Here is a 15,764-nt window from a genome sequence, read left to right as displayed (position 1 = left end):
TTTGCTTTACGTCTCTTCTCTTTCTCCTTCAGCTCCTTCTCTGTCAGTTTTCTTTTGATAGTGAAACACATTTTGGGCAAAGCCTGTACACTCCCTTACCAATATAAACAACCTTTTGGTTTCTGGTTTGTTGTTTGAAGCCGCCCTATTTACTCATGTCCAACACTCCCGTGTTTGTCATTTTTGTTAAACTGCTGCCGCCGTTCGCCGGCCAAAGACGATAATTATCAAATAAAGTTGCAATGGAAGATGCAAACATATAATGGTGGTAGTGTTACACCAATATCTTAGGCGTCCCCCCGCCCTCGTGCAGAAACAATCCACGGGCGACCTGTCTGACGCTATATCCACTGACTAGTGACTACTACGTAATATTTTGATACTCCAAACTACTTTCTCAGCTTATGATTACTAAAACGATTTTATTTCCAAAACTATTTATATGGTTATAGGATGGGATGTCAACCTAACTCCATAGTTGTCACTTGTCACGCCCAGCCTAACCTAATCAAGATCTTGAGTCGTCACTGATTTGTGAATCAACCCGCTAGGTTAACAAGTTAGATACAATTAATTAATTACCTAATAACTTCAACTTTGTACTATTTGGAAGTTTAGATTTTTCTTATTTTTTAAGTCAACTGGGTAAACCAGTTTTGATTCTACTGGTATGGTTACAAACCCAGCCAAGATTAGACCACAGATCACTAGGTTTCTAAGTCAGCCCGACAACAATGCCTCCCACATCTTTTATCCCATTCTTTTCATAGTTCTCCAACCACGGGTACTATGCTGCAGCAGAAGTGAAAGTATTAAGTTTTACTGATGGTTTAAAACAATGGACGATCGAAAAAACCCTAAAGCCCACGTGCACCTTCAAGTCACTATTATCAAAGTCATCTTCCATGTTTTTCTTGAGGGGGAAATCAGAAATCACATTCATTATTATGGAGAAATGAAACACTTGCAAAAACATGAGCAACTTCAACACTCTTCTAACAAGAAACTAGCGAGGAAATGAAAAATATGCAACACAAGTTTTCGTATTTTAGACAAGCCTATAAGCACTAAAAGAACCATCTATTTACCGATACAGAATTTACCAAAAATGTTTGACAAAATCTCTTCTGAGATGTTTTCTCCACTTATCTGTCCGAGAGCCAATGCAGCATCCCTCAAATCAATAGTCCAAAAATCCAGGGGCATTTGCTCCTCAATTGAAGACTTCAACCTTACAAGAGCCTCCTTCATCCGCACAAGCTGCTCACATTGTCTCTGATATTTGATCGTTAAATTGCACAGATTCAGTTCAATGCACATTAACTCATGATTTGAGTCAAACTCAGAACTAAAGCCAATGATTGGATTATAGTTTTTACGAATAAGAACACAAAGCAATGCAGAACCGACAACCAAAACAAGAAAGAGAATCACAGTGACAGGTAGCTTACATGGTTGACAGTCCATTTGAGTCCCCCTGCAGGAATTTTGTTAAGACCCACAATCTCTGAAATTGCCATCTCTAAATCTTGAATTCCTTGACCAGTAATAGCACAGGTGAAAACGTGCTTACTAAAAGAACCACCACCCCTATCAACCCATTCCGAACACAAGGATGGAGAACAGTCTATTTTGTTAACTACAAGGATCATTGGTGTAGAAGAGCCAACTGAGTTCTGTATTTCCAAAAGCAAAGGAACAAGTTATAACTCCATACTAAGTTCAGTGCATTAAAAGTGGAAAAAAGGAGAAGCACCAACTCGAGACAAGGATACTACCGACATTTAAAATAGTGTTTGTGTGTGCGTGCATGGGCACATGTGTTTGTGAGAGGGAGAAAGAGAGAGGTAGCCTGTAATACCTTCTTAGATACAATCCTATTCAAAAGTTCGGTGTCTTCTGGTGTCCATCCATCAAGAGCACTAACTGTCATAACAATGACATCAGCACCCAGGGCAACTGCTTCAGATCTTTCTACACCTGTAAGCAAAACAACAAAAGAAACCCAGGTACACATTCATTCAATAGTATGTGCACAAATGTGTTTGCAACTGGTAAGACATCAACAGAATCATGACTTAGTTATCAGGTAAATTTACCAATCTTCTCGACAACATCATCAGTCACCCTGATCCCAGCAGTATCAAGAAGAATCACAGGGATGCCACCAACTGTAATACTGGCTTCAACAATGTCACGGGTGGTTCCAGCAATTTCTGTAACTATTGCCCGTTCACTCTGCACGCTAAATTGAAACATGGAACTCAAAAGATGTCGATTCTGTTTATACTTAAGAAGGGAAACATTACGACAAAACAGAGAGCTACGCTGGCATCATGTCAAATGACACCTTAAACTCAAACTTTTATTTTATTGCTAAGGTAAGGATTGATGCCAAAGCTAGAATTATAAGAAAGTGGTTTTTGCAACATACTTTGCTCCATGCGTTAAGGAGCACGCTAAATTGAAACATGGAACTCAAAAGATGTCGATTCTGTTTATACTTAAGAAGGGAAACATCACGACAAAACAGAGAACTACGCTGGCATCATGTCAAATGACACCTTAAACTCAAACTTTTATTTTATTGCTAAGGTAAGGATTGATGCCAAAGCTAGAATTATAAGAAAGTGGTTTTTGCAACATACTTTGCTCCATGCGTTAAGGAGGCTGGACTTCCCAACATTAGGACGACCAACAATTGCTATCTGCCAGATTTCAAAATAAGAATGTCACCAAATCAAAATCATAAACATCATCCACCGTTATTGTATCTATTGACTTAGTCTTCACATACATATGAAGATTTTCAGTGTAACCGAGCCAAATCCACTTAAATAAGAAAACATGCATGAAGCCCACTTTCAGATATTTAATTTTTGAAGTTCATTATGCCAATAGCAACTTCGACAACTTAAACTGTAAGCAAAAAGACAATCTGGCTGGCAACCTTGTATTAGAAATTTATCACCACGAGACAAAGCAGATTTTGCAATTTCTTGAACATCATGCAAATTGCAAAGCAATGATAAAGTAACAAGCCTGCTAGTTGTAGATTATGTGTGTAATCTGCTAGTTAACGATAACTTGAGCAATGCAAGGCAACCACAGTTAGAAAGTTGTCATGCCGATACCTGTAATCCAGATTGCAAAAGCTTGTCATAATTGGCTGTCTGGAGTGCATTCTCCACATTTTCTGACATGGAATGTATTTTATCCATTATTAAATTCAAATCTAGTGGCGGCATCTCATCATCAAAGTCTAAACGAGCTTCAATCTCAGTAAGCAGCTCAATGCATTGCGTTCTTAGTGATTTGACCAAAGAAGCAAAGCCTCCCTGTCAAAGAAATTGTTTCAGGGCTGCTAGCCATGTTTTCAACAAAGCCTCACATGATCGATGTTAATAAGAACTCCTAATTACTTGAAGGTCTGAGGTAGGATTAAATTGTGAAGACAAATAGATGATAAATTGAGTGCTTCAAAGAACACATACCTGAATTCCAGCGAGGGCTGCATCTGCAGCAGCCACGGATTTGGATGATATAAGCTTTCCAACATTTTCAGCTTGCGAAAGGTCCAGCCGGCCATTTAGAAATGCACGTAGAGTGAACTCACCTGAGAGAGAGAAACGAAAAAGAGTTGACCACTTTGGCAATGCACATTAAGGGCGGTCAATGTCGTCGAAAGCCATAGATTTGTCTTGCCAAAATTCATATGTCCAAGAACAAGATCAAATAAGAAGGCAACCTGGTTCTGCAAGCCTGGCTCCAGCATCTATACAAGCTCTCAGCACACGACGAAGACAGACTTCAGTCCCGTGACACTGAAGCTCAACCACATCTTCTCTAGTGTAAGACCTTGGAGCCAACATGGGTACAGCTAAAACCTGAAATAAGTAAGAAACCAACATAAAACCCTTTTTCAAAGGAAGAAGGACCAAGACCGTGGGCTAACCAAAACATCCAGGCCATAAAAACAACAAATTTTACATTCAATCATTCAATTAAAAATAAAAATAAAAACTACAAGAAAAAAATTCCCATCAATCTAGCTTGCAAAAATAAAAATCCCGCAGGAAAAAAATGCATTTTTTCGCCAATTCATAAGTTATGATTACTCAACTAGGTTCCAAGAGCATTGATGACGATCCCTTTCCAACATTTTAAGCACTTACAAAAAACCATGGAAAAAAACATACCTCATCAACTACATTCCCTTGATGATCCAAAACCACCCCGTAATCTACGACATGACTGGTAGGCTTCCACACACAAAATCCTTTTTTCTTCTTTTTTCTCATTGGTTTAAAAACACGTGCAGCAATCTCGACGGCAGACGGACCAGATAACCTGACAATCCCCACGGAAGCAGGTGGGCCACCCACGGAGGTTACAATGGCTGCAATGGTGGTAGATATCGACTTGTCGTCAGCACCATTTAGGCCCATAAAGCGCTGGTCTTGACCATTGAGAAGTAAAGTGGTTTTTGAATTGAGAGAGGCATGGGGTTTCGGAAGGGTTTTGTGCTTGGAGAGAAAGGAAAGATTTTTAACAGTGGGCTCTTGGAAGAGTGGTGAAAGGGAAGGGTTTAGGGTTTTAGGTTTGAAGAAATGGGTGATGATAGTGCGAAATACAGGGAGAAGAGCCATGGCGTTTACTGAGGAAGTATGAGCTGTGGGGGGATAGGATTGGATAGGGTGCTCCTATTTATATGGGCTTGGGTTAATTTCAATTTTGTTCTGCAGCCTATACAAATATCTCCTTGTATTTCTGATTTCCCTGATTGCTAAGGCCCATCCTCCCCAATCTCTCTCTGTTCACATCCCTTCTATTTTTCTTTAAAAAAAATTAAATCTTTGTGTTTTTTAAAAGATTATTTTATATTTTTTATCTATTCAAAATTGAAAAAGAAAAAAAAAATTACCTTCTAGTGTGTTTTGTTTGGAGGCGTAGTGGCTTTTTCTTAAAGGCACAATACCCTTCAAATACAAACCACATCTCTGAAAGCTAAAATTCCATGTTTTTCCTCCTATCCTTAAATTTCCAAATTTTCTCCACTAGTTCTCTGCAAAACCCTCAATCCTCCCCCCTCACCTGAAATTCTCCAACCATCCCATTTTGTTTCCCGACAAGACCAACAACATCCATGTCCTGAAACAATTGCAGGATACATTATAGGTAATGGGTGATTTTATGGTAACTTGTTGATTTATAATGATGTTACTATCAACCCCGAAATTAAGAAATGCAAATGCAGGGGGCTGTCGCGCTTGTATTTCAACCAACTGGATAACAATGGCAAGGTGGTATCCTACTGGAATGATTGCTTTAATTGAATTCTACAATTTTTTATTCCTTTAGATACGCCTCTAAAGAACGGATGCTTGAGTACGGATGTCTGGGCTATAAATGGTCTGATATGGGTAAAAAAATGACGCATGTCTGGGTTTAAATGGGCTAGTATACATGGCCCATTAAAATAGTAGGAATCTTAGGCCCCGTTTGTTTGCTGAAAAAATGAATGGTGAATGAGATAATTAATAACATTTTATTAGTAATTTTTTAAACTGAAAAATCAAAATCTACAAATAACTAAGCCCATTTATTTGCTAAAGTATTTTTTTTTAAAAGTGAATTTCAGAAAAATAAATTATATATTGATAGTATCACGGTCCCGGTTTTAACTCAAAAATTTAACCAAAAAAAATAAAGTCCTTGTTAATATAACCCGAACCGAACCGAGAACCGGTTCAAACCGAATTTTGTTTCGGGTCGGTTTTTAGCATCCAAAACCAGAAAAACCAAGCACTTTTGTTGCTGCTGTTGTATACCTTAATCTGGGCTTTTGCCAATGAAAAACGAGATGGTATACTACATCTTCGATAGATTGCCATTTAGGATGAATCTATGGCTTCCATAAAAAACAAAAGGTATTTGATTGAGAAGCAACTGAAGTGGACCAATCGCATAGACACGAGAAAACATGGATAAAAATTCAGGACCTCTTGCTTCAAAGAATCAAAAGAATGGAAAAAACGGCAGAAACCTTCAGAAGCCCTCTCAGCACATTCCACGCAGAAGTTAAACATATAATCAAAAAATTTTCAAATATTTATTACAGTGAGGCTTATGTAATAGTTTGAGAGATGATCGAACGACCAAACCAGGGAGATAGCAGAATCAGCTGCTTGAACTCCAATATTGAGTGCTTGGACATAAAAAGATGAAAAGGGAAGGAAAGCAGGGAACAAGAAACGAGAAAGCTAACTTTCAATGAATAGAATTGGTGCTCCTTAGCCATTGTTTTGCTTAAAAGGCAGAGAATAATATATGGGCAGAAAAGGAAGAAACGTAGAAAAATAAGATTGGGAAAGGAAGGGGGAGAGGGAAAGAAGGGGGGAAAAAAGGAGGGGGCGACTGCTGTGAGGGTTATATTTTTTTTTAGGGTTAGGATTTTCTTTTTATACTTTTTTTTTAGATATAATTAAAATTCAATCTAAGTTTTTTTAAACCGGACTCGAATCGAACTGGTCGTTTTTTTATTTTTTAATCGGTTTATTTTTTTTATCGGTTCGGTTTTTTCGGTTAATTTTTCGGTTTAAATCGGTTGATCGGTTTTTTCTGAACACCCCTAGTTGATAGTATAATAAAAAATGATTTTCAAAACCACTTTGACTGGAAAGTGAAATGATAAACATTTCTTCATGCAGGCCTTCTCTCATTTTTATATCAATTTTTTTTAAAAATATAAATAAATCAAGAAAGCAACATTAATGCTATTAATTATGCCAGGACACCTTAAGAATACTCCAACACTCATCATAAAAATGTTGGAAGATGTGACCTTTGATAGTCGGACCACTACTGCTAATAATAATAAGAAAAAGAAAAAGAAAAAGAAAGAGAAGAGATTACGCTACCATGCAGCGTGGAATCCTTTTCCACATCATATTGCCATTTTTTTTATTAAAAAAAAGTCAGAATGAATGTGGCCTGGTTCTCGTCGATGTTCTTGAAACCCAGAAAGATTTATTAAAAAAAGGATCACTGTTGCAGGAGCCCTGCTTACCTCATTCAAAAACCTGCTCTCTGCAATTTGGATGGTCACATGTCAATTATACTCTTCCTTGTATTTCTGGCAACTGTTAAATTACTTTAATTTAATGGCTTCGTTTTGACTGCAACGAAAACAAATAGCGTGCCGATTTCCTTTCCTTTGATTCCTCCTGTTTTACACGCATCAGAGTGTCACAACTCAAAAGCTTTAACAGTGACGATCATGTCTACCACTTGTGATGGTAAGAACAGGGGTTGGAAACAGGAGGAGTGTAATTTTATCGTTCAAGTTCTTGATTTATTTTGTTTTATAAATTATTAGTTTAAAATTTTATTTGTTTGCTGGAAAGTATTTAATTTTTTTTTTAAAAAGTAAATTTTTTAAAAATGAATTATTTTTTGATATTTAATAATATTATAAAAAATAAGATAAAAAATATTTTCTAGTGTTTGGTTATGCTATAGAAAATAAGCTGGAAAAATAGCTTATTAATTTTTTTTGAATGAGAATGAAATTGAAAAAAAAAATCTAATTTCATAAATTATCTCAAATAAAATAAATAATAATCGAAATAATAGAAAACAAATCTAACAAATAAAAAAATTGAAAATGACGAAATTAAAATAATAATAATTACAATTTCATAAATTATTTCAAATAAAATAAGTAATAATAAAAAGAATAAGGACCAAATTTAATAGATAAAAAAAAGATAAGAGAAAAGCAAATAGTAATAATAAAAATAAAAACTAAAGTTAATATAAAAATTAAATTAAATCAAATTTTAAGAGATGAAATTAAAAAAATAAATTCAAACAAAATATATTTCAATTAAAAGTTTAAGGATTAAATTTGATATAATCAACAAATAATATGATATTTTTAAATTTTTTACAATTTTTAAAAATTGTTTTCCGCTCAAAATAAAAAAAAAATACTTTTTTGAAAATCAAGCTAGATTTTTCTTTAACTGGAAAATGTTTTTTATCGATAAATTTTTTTAATAATAAATAAACATAAAATTTGGCAAATGATGTCTTGTATCGGCTTGAATACTCACAGTTAAAAAAAAAAAAAGAAAAAAGGAGAAAAAGAAAAGAAAAGAAAAGGGCTGAGAGTTCTAGCAAAACTAGGGAGAAAATGGAACAGAGAAACTTGAAAACTGGTAAAAGAATGGCGACATGCAAAGTCCCTTGAATAACAAATTATACTTGGATTTTGTGGTCATACATGTATTCACATTTCACAAACAAACACACAAAAAAAGAAAAAAACAAATGAAAAAGAAAAATAAGAAAAGACCAGATCCGTATCATCGCCCCTCACCCCCTTTTATTCTTGTTTTTTCCACTCCTTTTAACCTTTCCTTCTTGAACTTATCCCACAATGCAGAGCAGAGCGTACAATGCACCTTTCCTGTGTTATGGTAAACAGGGAGGGAGGGTAGCACTGACAATCCACTGAACAAACAACCTTTACAATGACCCACCACCACTCTACATTATTGCTCCCCCCATTAATGCCCACCCACACAGCACAGCAGCTCTGAGATCTCATCTCTCAAACACAAAAACCACACTTCAAATCCTCTCTCAAACTTCTCCCACCAATTTTGGACAACATGATGCCACAGCATCAGCAACCGTGAGGAAGATTTTGTCCTCTCCTATCAACTGCGCAGAACCAGAGGCATGGAGCTTATCAATCACCGCCGGTCCAGGATTTGCCAGGATAAGCTGTGCAACAACACAAGGAACATCCGGTAAGGCTACTTTTCTAACACCGAAGCACATATTATTATCGTACTACATGTGTTTGTGTGTTAGCACTAGAGGCGTGTGTGATACTGCAATGTAGCTGTAGTTAGTTTGCAAGCTTAGATTTCACAACATAGCAGGTGGCAGTACTGTTAACGTGCAAGAGTTAATCACCTGAATCTCTCTTTTCTGGAGACTTCTGAATAGCTCTTCCATCGCATGGATGCCACTGGTGTCAATGTCAGTAACGGCTGACACCAAATCCAAAAGCATCAGAAATGAGTTTTGAAATTAAATAATAGCAAGTCAGCTCGTAGATAGAAATGAAGATTCAGCAGAGAACAGCTTACGTGACAACTCCACAATTAAAAACTGGATTTTGGTCTGGCCTGATTTGTTTACTAGCTCATCCTCGTCAATCAACCATCTCAATATCCTGCAAGAAAATCTCATCTTTAGCCTCAGCAAAGCTGCTGCTAGAAATCTCAACTTCTTGCGAAACTCTAAAAGGAAGCTACCTTAATTAGAAGCGTGAGACAGGAAAAAAAAAAACCGCCTACGGTTCGATTTCAATTCATAGATGGTCTTTCTCCACCATAACAATACAAAACACACATGAAGCGAATAGCTAAAAGGCCAAAAAACATCTTTACCTTTCTTTGATGTAATTAGAGTTAGAAAAGTAGATCGCAGAATCGACTCTCACTATCAAAACACCAGGGACCTTAGCTGCTTCAGGATATTGCAGAATGTTTCTGTATACGGTTGTCCTTGGTAGATTTCCAAGAATTGCGGTCCGGGGCCTGGTAACTTGTAAGAGAATCTTGGCAAAGGATATCGAAACCTACCATGACACAATGAAAATATAATTTAATCAATCCTGGCAATTAATCATATATAGTAATACAGGGATTTTAGCTGGCGGGTATCATAATTCTTACTGCAATCAAGAGGCCAATCTCAACAGAAACAAAAACTACACCAAAGAATGCTCCCATGCAAGCAACAAAATCAAATTTGTCAATCTTCCATATCAAATATGCTGCATCAAAATCAATCAGGCCGATCACCGCTGATATAATTATGGCTGCGAGTATTGCATTTGGGGTATACTTGAAAAGAGGTGTCAAAAATTTTAACGTCAAAAATACGACCATCGCCATAACAATGTTTGAGACTGCAGTTTGGCAGCCAGCCATGTAGTTCACAGCTGATCGAGAAAATGAACCTGCAAGTAATGAACATGAGACAAAAATATAGTGAATTCAAAGGATTTGCACAATCAGCTGAACCTCCTCATATTAGCCCAAAAGAGTTTTCCCATGCCAAACTCAACCCAAAAGGAAAATCAAAACATCTAGTACTCAAACATTTGTTTGGGAACCACTATATGCAAGTATTCTAACTTAGGCGTCACAGATTGTAAGTAGCTGTATGATTGAAAAGTTCACATCTACTTTTCCTTTTAATTGATTGGATTTTATGGCTGCTCAGAAAAATGAAGTTTCTATAGTCGAGTATAGATCATATATGATTACGCATCCACAATAGGTGACACACTTCGTTGTCATTATTAAAATGTAAGGTGCCATAATTTATATGGGCATCCTTCTCACCTGTTGCCACATAGCAAGAAGTCATTGAACCAACAATGTTCATAGTTCCTAGTGCCACCATTTCTTTGTTTCCATCCAGCTGATAGTCTTTCATCGCGGCGAATGTTCTTCCAATTGCTATGGCTTCCTGAAAATCCCATTCCAAGATAAAGGGAATACAAAGTCTGTTAGATGATTGATGACCAAATTCTCTTAATATAATGTGCAAATTGACAATAGCTTGCAAAGTTATCTCACCGTCAAAGCAACCATCCCAGCCACAATACCAATCCTAACACCTTTTAGCAAATAGCCACCATTGAAAAATATTTGATCCACAGAGGAGGGATTTATTCCTTGGTCTATGTGTTTCACCTTCAAAAATCACAGAATAATTAATAGTGATACCATAGCCATTGCAGCTATCACTACTTCTGATGTCCCAACCATAATTGTAATCACAGAATCATGCACGTTATAATTGAAGGAAAAAACGAGAATTTCTTACAATTTGAACTCCTTGCTTATCCGCACGGGTTATATACACAAAAAATGTTGACAGAATAACAGATATCAACGGACCAATTGCTGGCACCCAGAAGAATTTCTTGTTCTTCTTTCCCTATTGCTCAAATGATGGTGAGAATTAGAAAAGTTTTGCAATAAGGTAACAGTTCACGTAAGAATTAGTATAATTAGACTTTGATCAGACTTACAATGTACTTGGCAACAAGAAGGAAAGATAAAAAGCTCACTCCAATAACAATAGTTTGCCAGTTCCACTGCGAAATATTTGTTGTACACAAATCAGTGACCACAGATATGAGAATTTATTTAACTAGGGATTCTCAATTTACTAGATAGTAGTTCACATTTTAAAGGTAAGAAAAAGGCTACACTACAAGTCAGAGAGCAAGGGGGAGAGAACTTACTCCATGATGAGCTGAGGCAAATACTGAGTGCATTACAGAAACAATATCAGTTTTCTTTGTAAATTTTTTTATCCCAAGAAAACCCTTAAGCTGTTGGAGGGCAATTGTGATGGCAGCTCCACCCATGAAACCGACAATAGCAGCATGTGACAGAAAGTCAATTAAAAACCCCAACCTGATAAATTGTTCCCAACTAGTATGATGTTAACAGAAAGATAGATAGAGAGACACTAAAAAAAACTGCAATATGAAAGAAAGCTGAAAGTTTAATCTCCTTTGGAAACATTAACCTGAAAAACCCAAGGGTTACTTGAGTGATTCCAGCAAAAAATGTGGCTGTGAATGCCAGCCTCCGATATTCTGCTGCATTGCCTACAGGATCATTAATTTCATTCTGAAGCAGAGTCCCCAACAAGAGAGACACCACAGCCACTGGTCCTATTGCTATGTCTCTTGAACTACCCATGAAGGCATATATCAAAGGTGGAACGAAGCTGGAGTCTGAAAAACGTTTTAAAACAAAAACAAAAGAAACACACCATCAGACTCAAGAAAGAGGAAAAGTAATGCAAGATGCACGCAAATAAGGCAAACTTACACAATCCATACTGAGGATCCAAATTTGCAAGCTTTGCATACCCGATATCCTGAATTTTTCCAAAAATGTAGACTATTAGAAATAGTGCAAAGTGGGGACTACACAATATTTCTGCTTCTTACATATCTTTTAAGCAGATAATCTACCTGGGGAATGCAAAGACTAGCAATGGTCAGCCCAGCAATGAGGTCACCTCTAAATTTTGCAAGATTGTAACTTCTTCCCCATTCAAAAATAGGGAATATAGCTTGGAGACCCAAGATGAACATTTTAGACCTCGGTTGATCCTTAAAGGGACGTAGAGGATCATCTGCAAAGAATGTCTCTTTCACAGTGGCTTTGAACTCACTGAAGAGTTTTTGCTTAGGAGGAAGTCCAACCTTGTGAACATAAGGTGCATCTTGAGGATGACGGTGAGAGGATGACAGGCTTCGAATATCCATAACTTTTTTTTCAAGGTCCTCTTCAGTTGAATGAACCACTGAAGATGTAGACAACTAATTTACCTGTAATGCAAGACAGTTTACAAGATGATCATTACCAGAAAGAAGGCAATGATGATCATATCTGTGCACAAAGAATATGAGGCAAATGCTTGAAATACTGAATCAAACAAAGGTAAATATGGTTTTCTATTTGGTTAATGATGTGTTCTATTAGCATGTACAGTGAACCTATTCAAGTACAAACTCTGAAATTTATTAACAGAACATCATGCATATTCAGTATAGTCTCCCTAAAGAAAAGCTAAGCAGAAGCTAAAGAAGTGGAAAGACGACGACAAACTAACAAAATGGAACTTTAATCAGTGGACAATAGTCAAGAAATTGAAGCTAACCACAACAAAGGAAGCTAGCAGGGAGAGAAGGTTAGGACAACTAATGCAGGGAAATGCTTAGCCGTCTTCAACATGAATGACAGTATAGAAGCTCCTGCTTATATAATTTTTGAAAGGGATCACTGGTCAGACCTTCCTAATTAACATAGAGCGAGAGAGAGAGAATCATGATCACCAATAAGGTATGAATCTAGATCTCTTACACGTCAAATACATGACACAGAGCAAAGTGGACGCCGATTTTTTTATTTCAGACCGACCTAGACATGGATTATCCAACACTTGGTGATAGATGTAAGCAGTTTTTCATCGCCTCCATAATTGTGGTGCTTGTGAAGTAAAAAATTGCAATTTGAGTTGTTGACTTGGGAGCATACGTGGCAGCAGCTAAGAAACTGGTACCTCTCGCTTTCCTGGCATGTTTTCTTCTCAAACCATCAAAAGTTCATGGCTAATGTAAAGCGAAAAGAGGTTTAATGTCTTGTTGCCTAAGGATTTGGTATCACAAAGTGAAAAACCTGAAAACGCAACTCCTCTCCAACCACAACTAATCATTAGAAAAAAGAGCATTTTCGTTCTAAGCTTTTGACTTAATTTTTCTAACTAAGCTATTAATTTCCATGGTTCTTATAGACCAGAAAAAAGCAACCAAAAGAAACAAGAAAAAGGCCCTGTCCTGTCCACAAAGAAAAGTGATATTCGTATCCAAACATAAAATGAACCACAGCAATTGTTGCAGATATGATTATTCTATCGAAGAAAAGACATTCAATGACAGCATTTAAGCATTTATGGTTAAGAGCTAAAACCTCAAACATGAATGCGATATTCAGACAGGACACCAAAAATTATATTAGACATGATCGTTAAGTTCAATAATCAATTTTGTGTTCTCCGCAAAACCCTAAAAGCTAGCCAACTTGACTGCAACAACGAAAGCACGTCATAAGCATTGATTGATTTGTTTATTTAATTAATTAATCATGAAGCAACACCCAAATCATTGTATATCACTATACTCAACCTACATTGTTGAAAAGAAATGTCACAGGAAAACACTGTAAAACTTTCGGTCTGTTACTGTTTTCTTTCAATGTGTAGCTAGGCAGAAAAAACAATACCATGATGATGAGAAGCAAAACCCAGAATTCAAAGGGTCCCCGTTTCCTTTCTATGATTTGAAACTAACAAATGTGAATCTCCCAAATTGCATGTCTTTTTAGAAGATGATAGAGGAAGATGGGTTCAAGAAATTAAAAGTCGACATTGTATCTCACCTCCTCGTTCATGCACTTCGTAACGAAAACCATAGAAGATTAACCTAAGTCCTCACCCATTTCTGTAAGTAAAAGAGAAGAAGGAACAAGAGGGCAATAAAATATATTAAACAAGAAGTAGAATTTACAAAATTATAAAGTAGTAATAAAACCTTAAATTAAACATTTATCACCTACCCAATATTACGTGCGCCAAACTTGATAGTGTTTATTAATCAAACAAGGAAAACCCTTATCTGTGTATCCTACAACAACAACACAGCCCCAAATCCTGTCCAGATTCAATGTATTGTTCTTATAACGATGCGTCCAGCTCAGGTTCTTCCCCGTGTTTACTATTTCTTTTGCTATTGCTAAAAAGAAGGTGAACCCAGGAAAAATTATTTTGCAAAGAAATAAGAAAAAAAAAAGTGTTTTCTTTTTGTCACTCTCTGTTTGATTGCCGAGTTCAAACTTAATAATAGGATATTAGCTTCTCTTCTCTGTCAATCTAACAGAAGGGAAAAAAATAAGATTTGGTAAAAAAGCATAAACCTAATCTTAAATCCATGAAGTTTGGTTATTGCTTCATGGTAGGAAACTTGGACTCTAGTTATTTACGGAGCTGCCACGGGAAAAGTCAAACAAAGAGAAACACCATACGATGCTGCCACTATATTCTACGCCTCTGCTTTTTATGTCAACGTTTAACGATAATATAACTTTTCTTTCTCCATCCTGCCTGCTTGCGTGCCTTTAGTCGCATACGTCAGTGGTTTATTGAACGAGGACGTGTTTGGGTCCAGGTTCTCCCTGTTCACATTTTTCAAACTTGGGTTGCTGCTAAGATTACGTGGTTGTCTGATATTATTATAATGGTGGCTTTTTAAAATGTATTTTATTTAAAAACATATTATAATAATATTTTATTTTATTTTATAAATTTATTTTTGATATAGAATATTAAAAAGATTTTAAAACATTAAAAAATTAATTTCAAATAAAAAAACAAATTTTAAAAAATCTTGAAACAATGGTTGCACTGGAAGCCTAAATAATCCTTTAGTATTTAATATTATGGTAATAATTATTTTTTAAAATTTATTATTAACATTGACAAATAACTTATTCCATGAATGCATATAATATATACAACCAATATAATATAAGACGAATGCATGTTGATTTCATGAGTACAATAGGCTAAAATACATTAAAATATTTTAAATAAAAAAATTTAAATTTTGATGAAAATGTCATAGCCCAACTTTGATTTATTTATTTTTAATGAGTTTTAAGTTTCTTTTTCGTTATATTATCTATGATTTATATCTCAACAACTATCTAAACAGTTTTCTTAAACCATTAGTACAATATAACTAAACAATGATCTAAAAAAAAACAGTTTACCCTCAAAGCCAAATTAGCAAATGGTTTTTTTAGAGGTGATGGGCGAGTTCAAGAAAATGGTGCTTGTTAGAAGTCAAACTTAGAAAAGTCAATTACTGGATAAAATACAACTATGATATCGAGCTAGAATATGATACAACGGGATGCATGTTAAACTTTCAAATTCGGTCCTAATTATTTTAATTGTAATTTTATTTTGTTTCGAGATGCTTTATTTTTCAAATTTTATCATCATTGGATTTAAATTTTAGCTATATAATTTTTTTTTGCAAGTTTTTTTTTATTTTTTTATGATTCCTTTCTTTAAAATTAAATTTCAAA

At 35.7% G+C, this 15,764-nt stretch overlaps 3 protein-coding genes across 7 annotated transcripts in view; 1 reads left to right on the top strand and 2 right to left on the bottom strand.

Moving 5' to 3' along the window:
• Positions 1-922: 922 nt before the first annotated feature.
• On the bottom strand, positions 923-4,690 carry LOC118049151 (uncharacterized). The gene is made up of 9 exons (XM_035059064.2): positions 4,200-4,690; positions 3,749-3,887; positions 3,495-3,616; positions 3,135-3,338; positions 2,649-2,708; positions 2,100-2,238; positions 1,862-1,980; positions 1,452-1,676; positions 923-1,275 (listed from the first exon to the last, which is right to left on the bottom strand). The coding sequence occupies exons 1-9, from the start codon at positions 4,647-4,649 to the stop codon at positions 1,081-1,083; spliced, it is 1,653 nt and encodes a 550-aa protein (XP_034914955.1). The 5' UTR covers positions 4,650-4,690; the 3' UTR covers positions 923-1,080.
• A 3,530-nt stretch (positions 4,691-8,220) lies between these two features.
• Positions 8,221-15,013, bottom strand: LOC118049149 (sulfate transporter 1.2). Of its 5 annotated transcripts, none has more exons than XM_035059061.2 (15): positions 14,228-15,013; positions 14,055-14,116; positions 12,086-12,445; positions 11,940-11,988; positions 11,632-11,842; positions 11,342-11,516; positions 11,126-11,191; positions 10,918-11,031; positions 10,668-10,784; positions 10,431-10,557; positions 9,756-10,042; positions 9,468-9,658; positions 9,165-9,250; positions 8,989-9,065; positions 8,221-8,793 (listed from the first exon to the last, which is right to left on the bottom strand). In XM_035059061.2, exons 3-15 carry the CDS (start codon positions 12,380-12,382, stop codon positions 8,650-8,652), a joined length of 1,941 nt encoding a protein of 646 aa, XP_034914952.1. In that variant the 5' UTR covers positions 12,383-12,445; positions 14,055-14,116; positions 14,228-15,013; the 3' UTR covers positions 8,221-8,649. The 5 variants fall into 5 exon arrangements, with proteins under 5 accessions (XP_034914952.1, XP_034914951.1, XP_073263478.1 ...); XM_035059060.2 differs by having other exon boundaries at positions 14,232-15,013; XM_073407377.1 differs by having other exon boundaries at positions 14,285-15,013.
• LOC118049147 (low affinity sulfate transporter 3) overlaps positions 8,680-15,764 on the top strand; it is a 28,888-nt gene continuing 21,803 nt past the window's right edge. Inside the window, exon 1 of the mRNA XM_035059055.2 lies at positions 8,680-8,819. The gene's annotated coding sequence lies outside the window, so the exon portion shown is untranslated. The remainder of the gene's footprint in view (positions 8,820-15,764) is intronic.

The sequence above is a fragment of the Populus alba genome, chromosome 2 (genome assembly GCF_005239225.2).
Source record: "Populus alba chromosome 2, ASM523922v2, whole genome shotgun sequence".
Classification (NCBI taxonomy): Eukaryota; Viridiplantae; Streptophyta; class Magnoliopsida; order Malpighiales; family Salicaceae; genus Populus; species Populus alba.
This window is presented reverse-complemented; position numbering and strand designations above follow the sequence as displayed.

Excerpts from the sequence above, each read along its gene's own strand:
- LOC118049149 (XM_035059061.2), bottom strand. The coding sequence starts at position 12,382 with ATGGATATTCGAAGCCTGTCATCCTCTCACCGTCATCCTCAAGATGCA. Across the intron at positions 11,989-12,085 it reads CTAGTCTTTGCATTCCCCAG|GATATCGGGTATGCAAAGCT; the intron begins GTAGATTATCTG and ends GGAAAAATTCAG. Across the intron at positions 10,043-10,430 it reads TTCTTGCTATGTGGCAACAG|GTTCATTTTCTCGATCAGCT; the intron begins GTGAGAAGGATG and ends CATTACTTGCAG.
- LOC118049151 (XM_035059064.2), bottom strand. The coding sequence starts at position 4,649 with ATGGCTCTTCTCCCTGTATTTCGCACTATCATCACCCATTTCTTCAAA. Across the intron at positions 3,888-4,199 it reads AAGGGAATGTAGTTGATGAG|GTTTTAGCTGTACCCATGTT; the intron begins GTATGTTTTTTT and ends TACTTATTTCAG. Across the intron at positions 3,339-3,494 it reads CAGCCCTCGCTGGAATTCAG|GGAGGCTTTGCTTCTTTGGT; the intron begins GTATGTGTTCTT and ends TTTCTTTGACAG.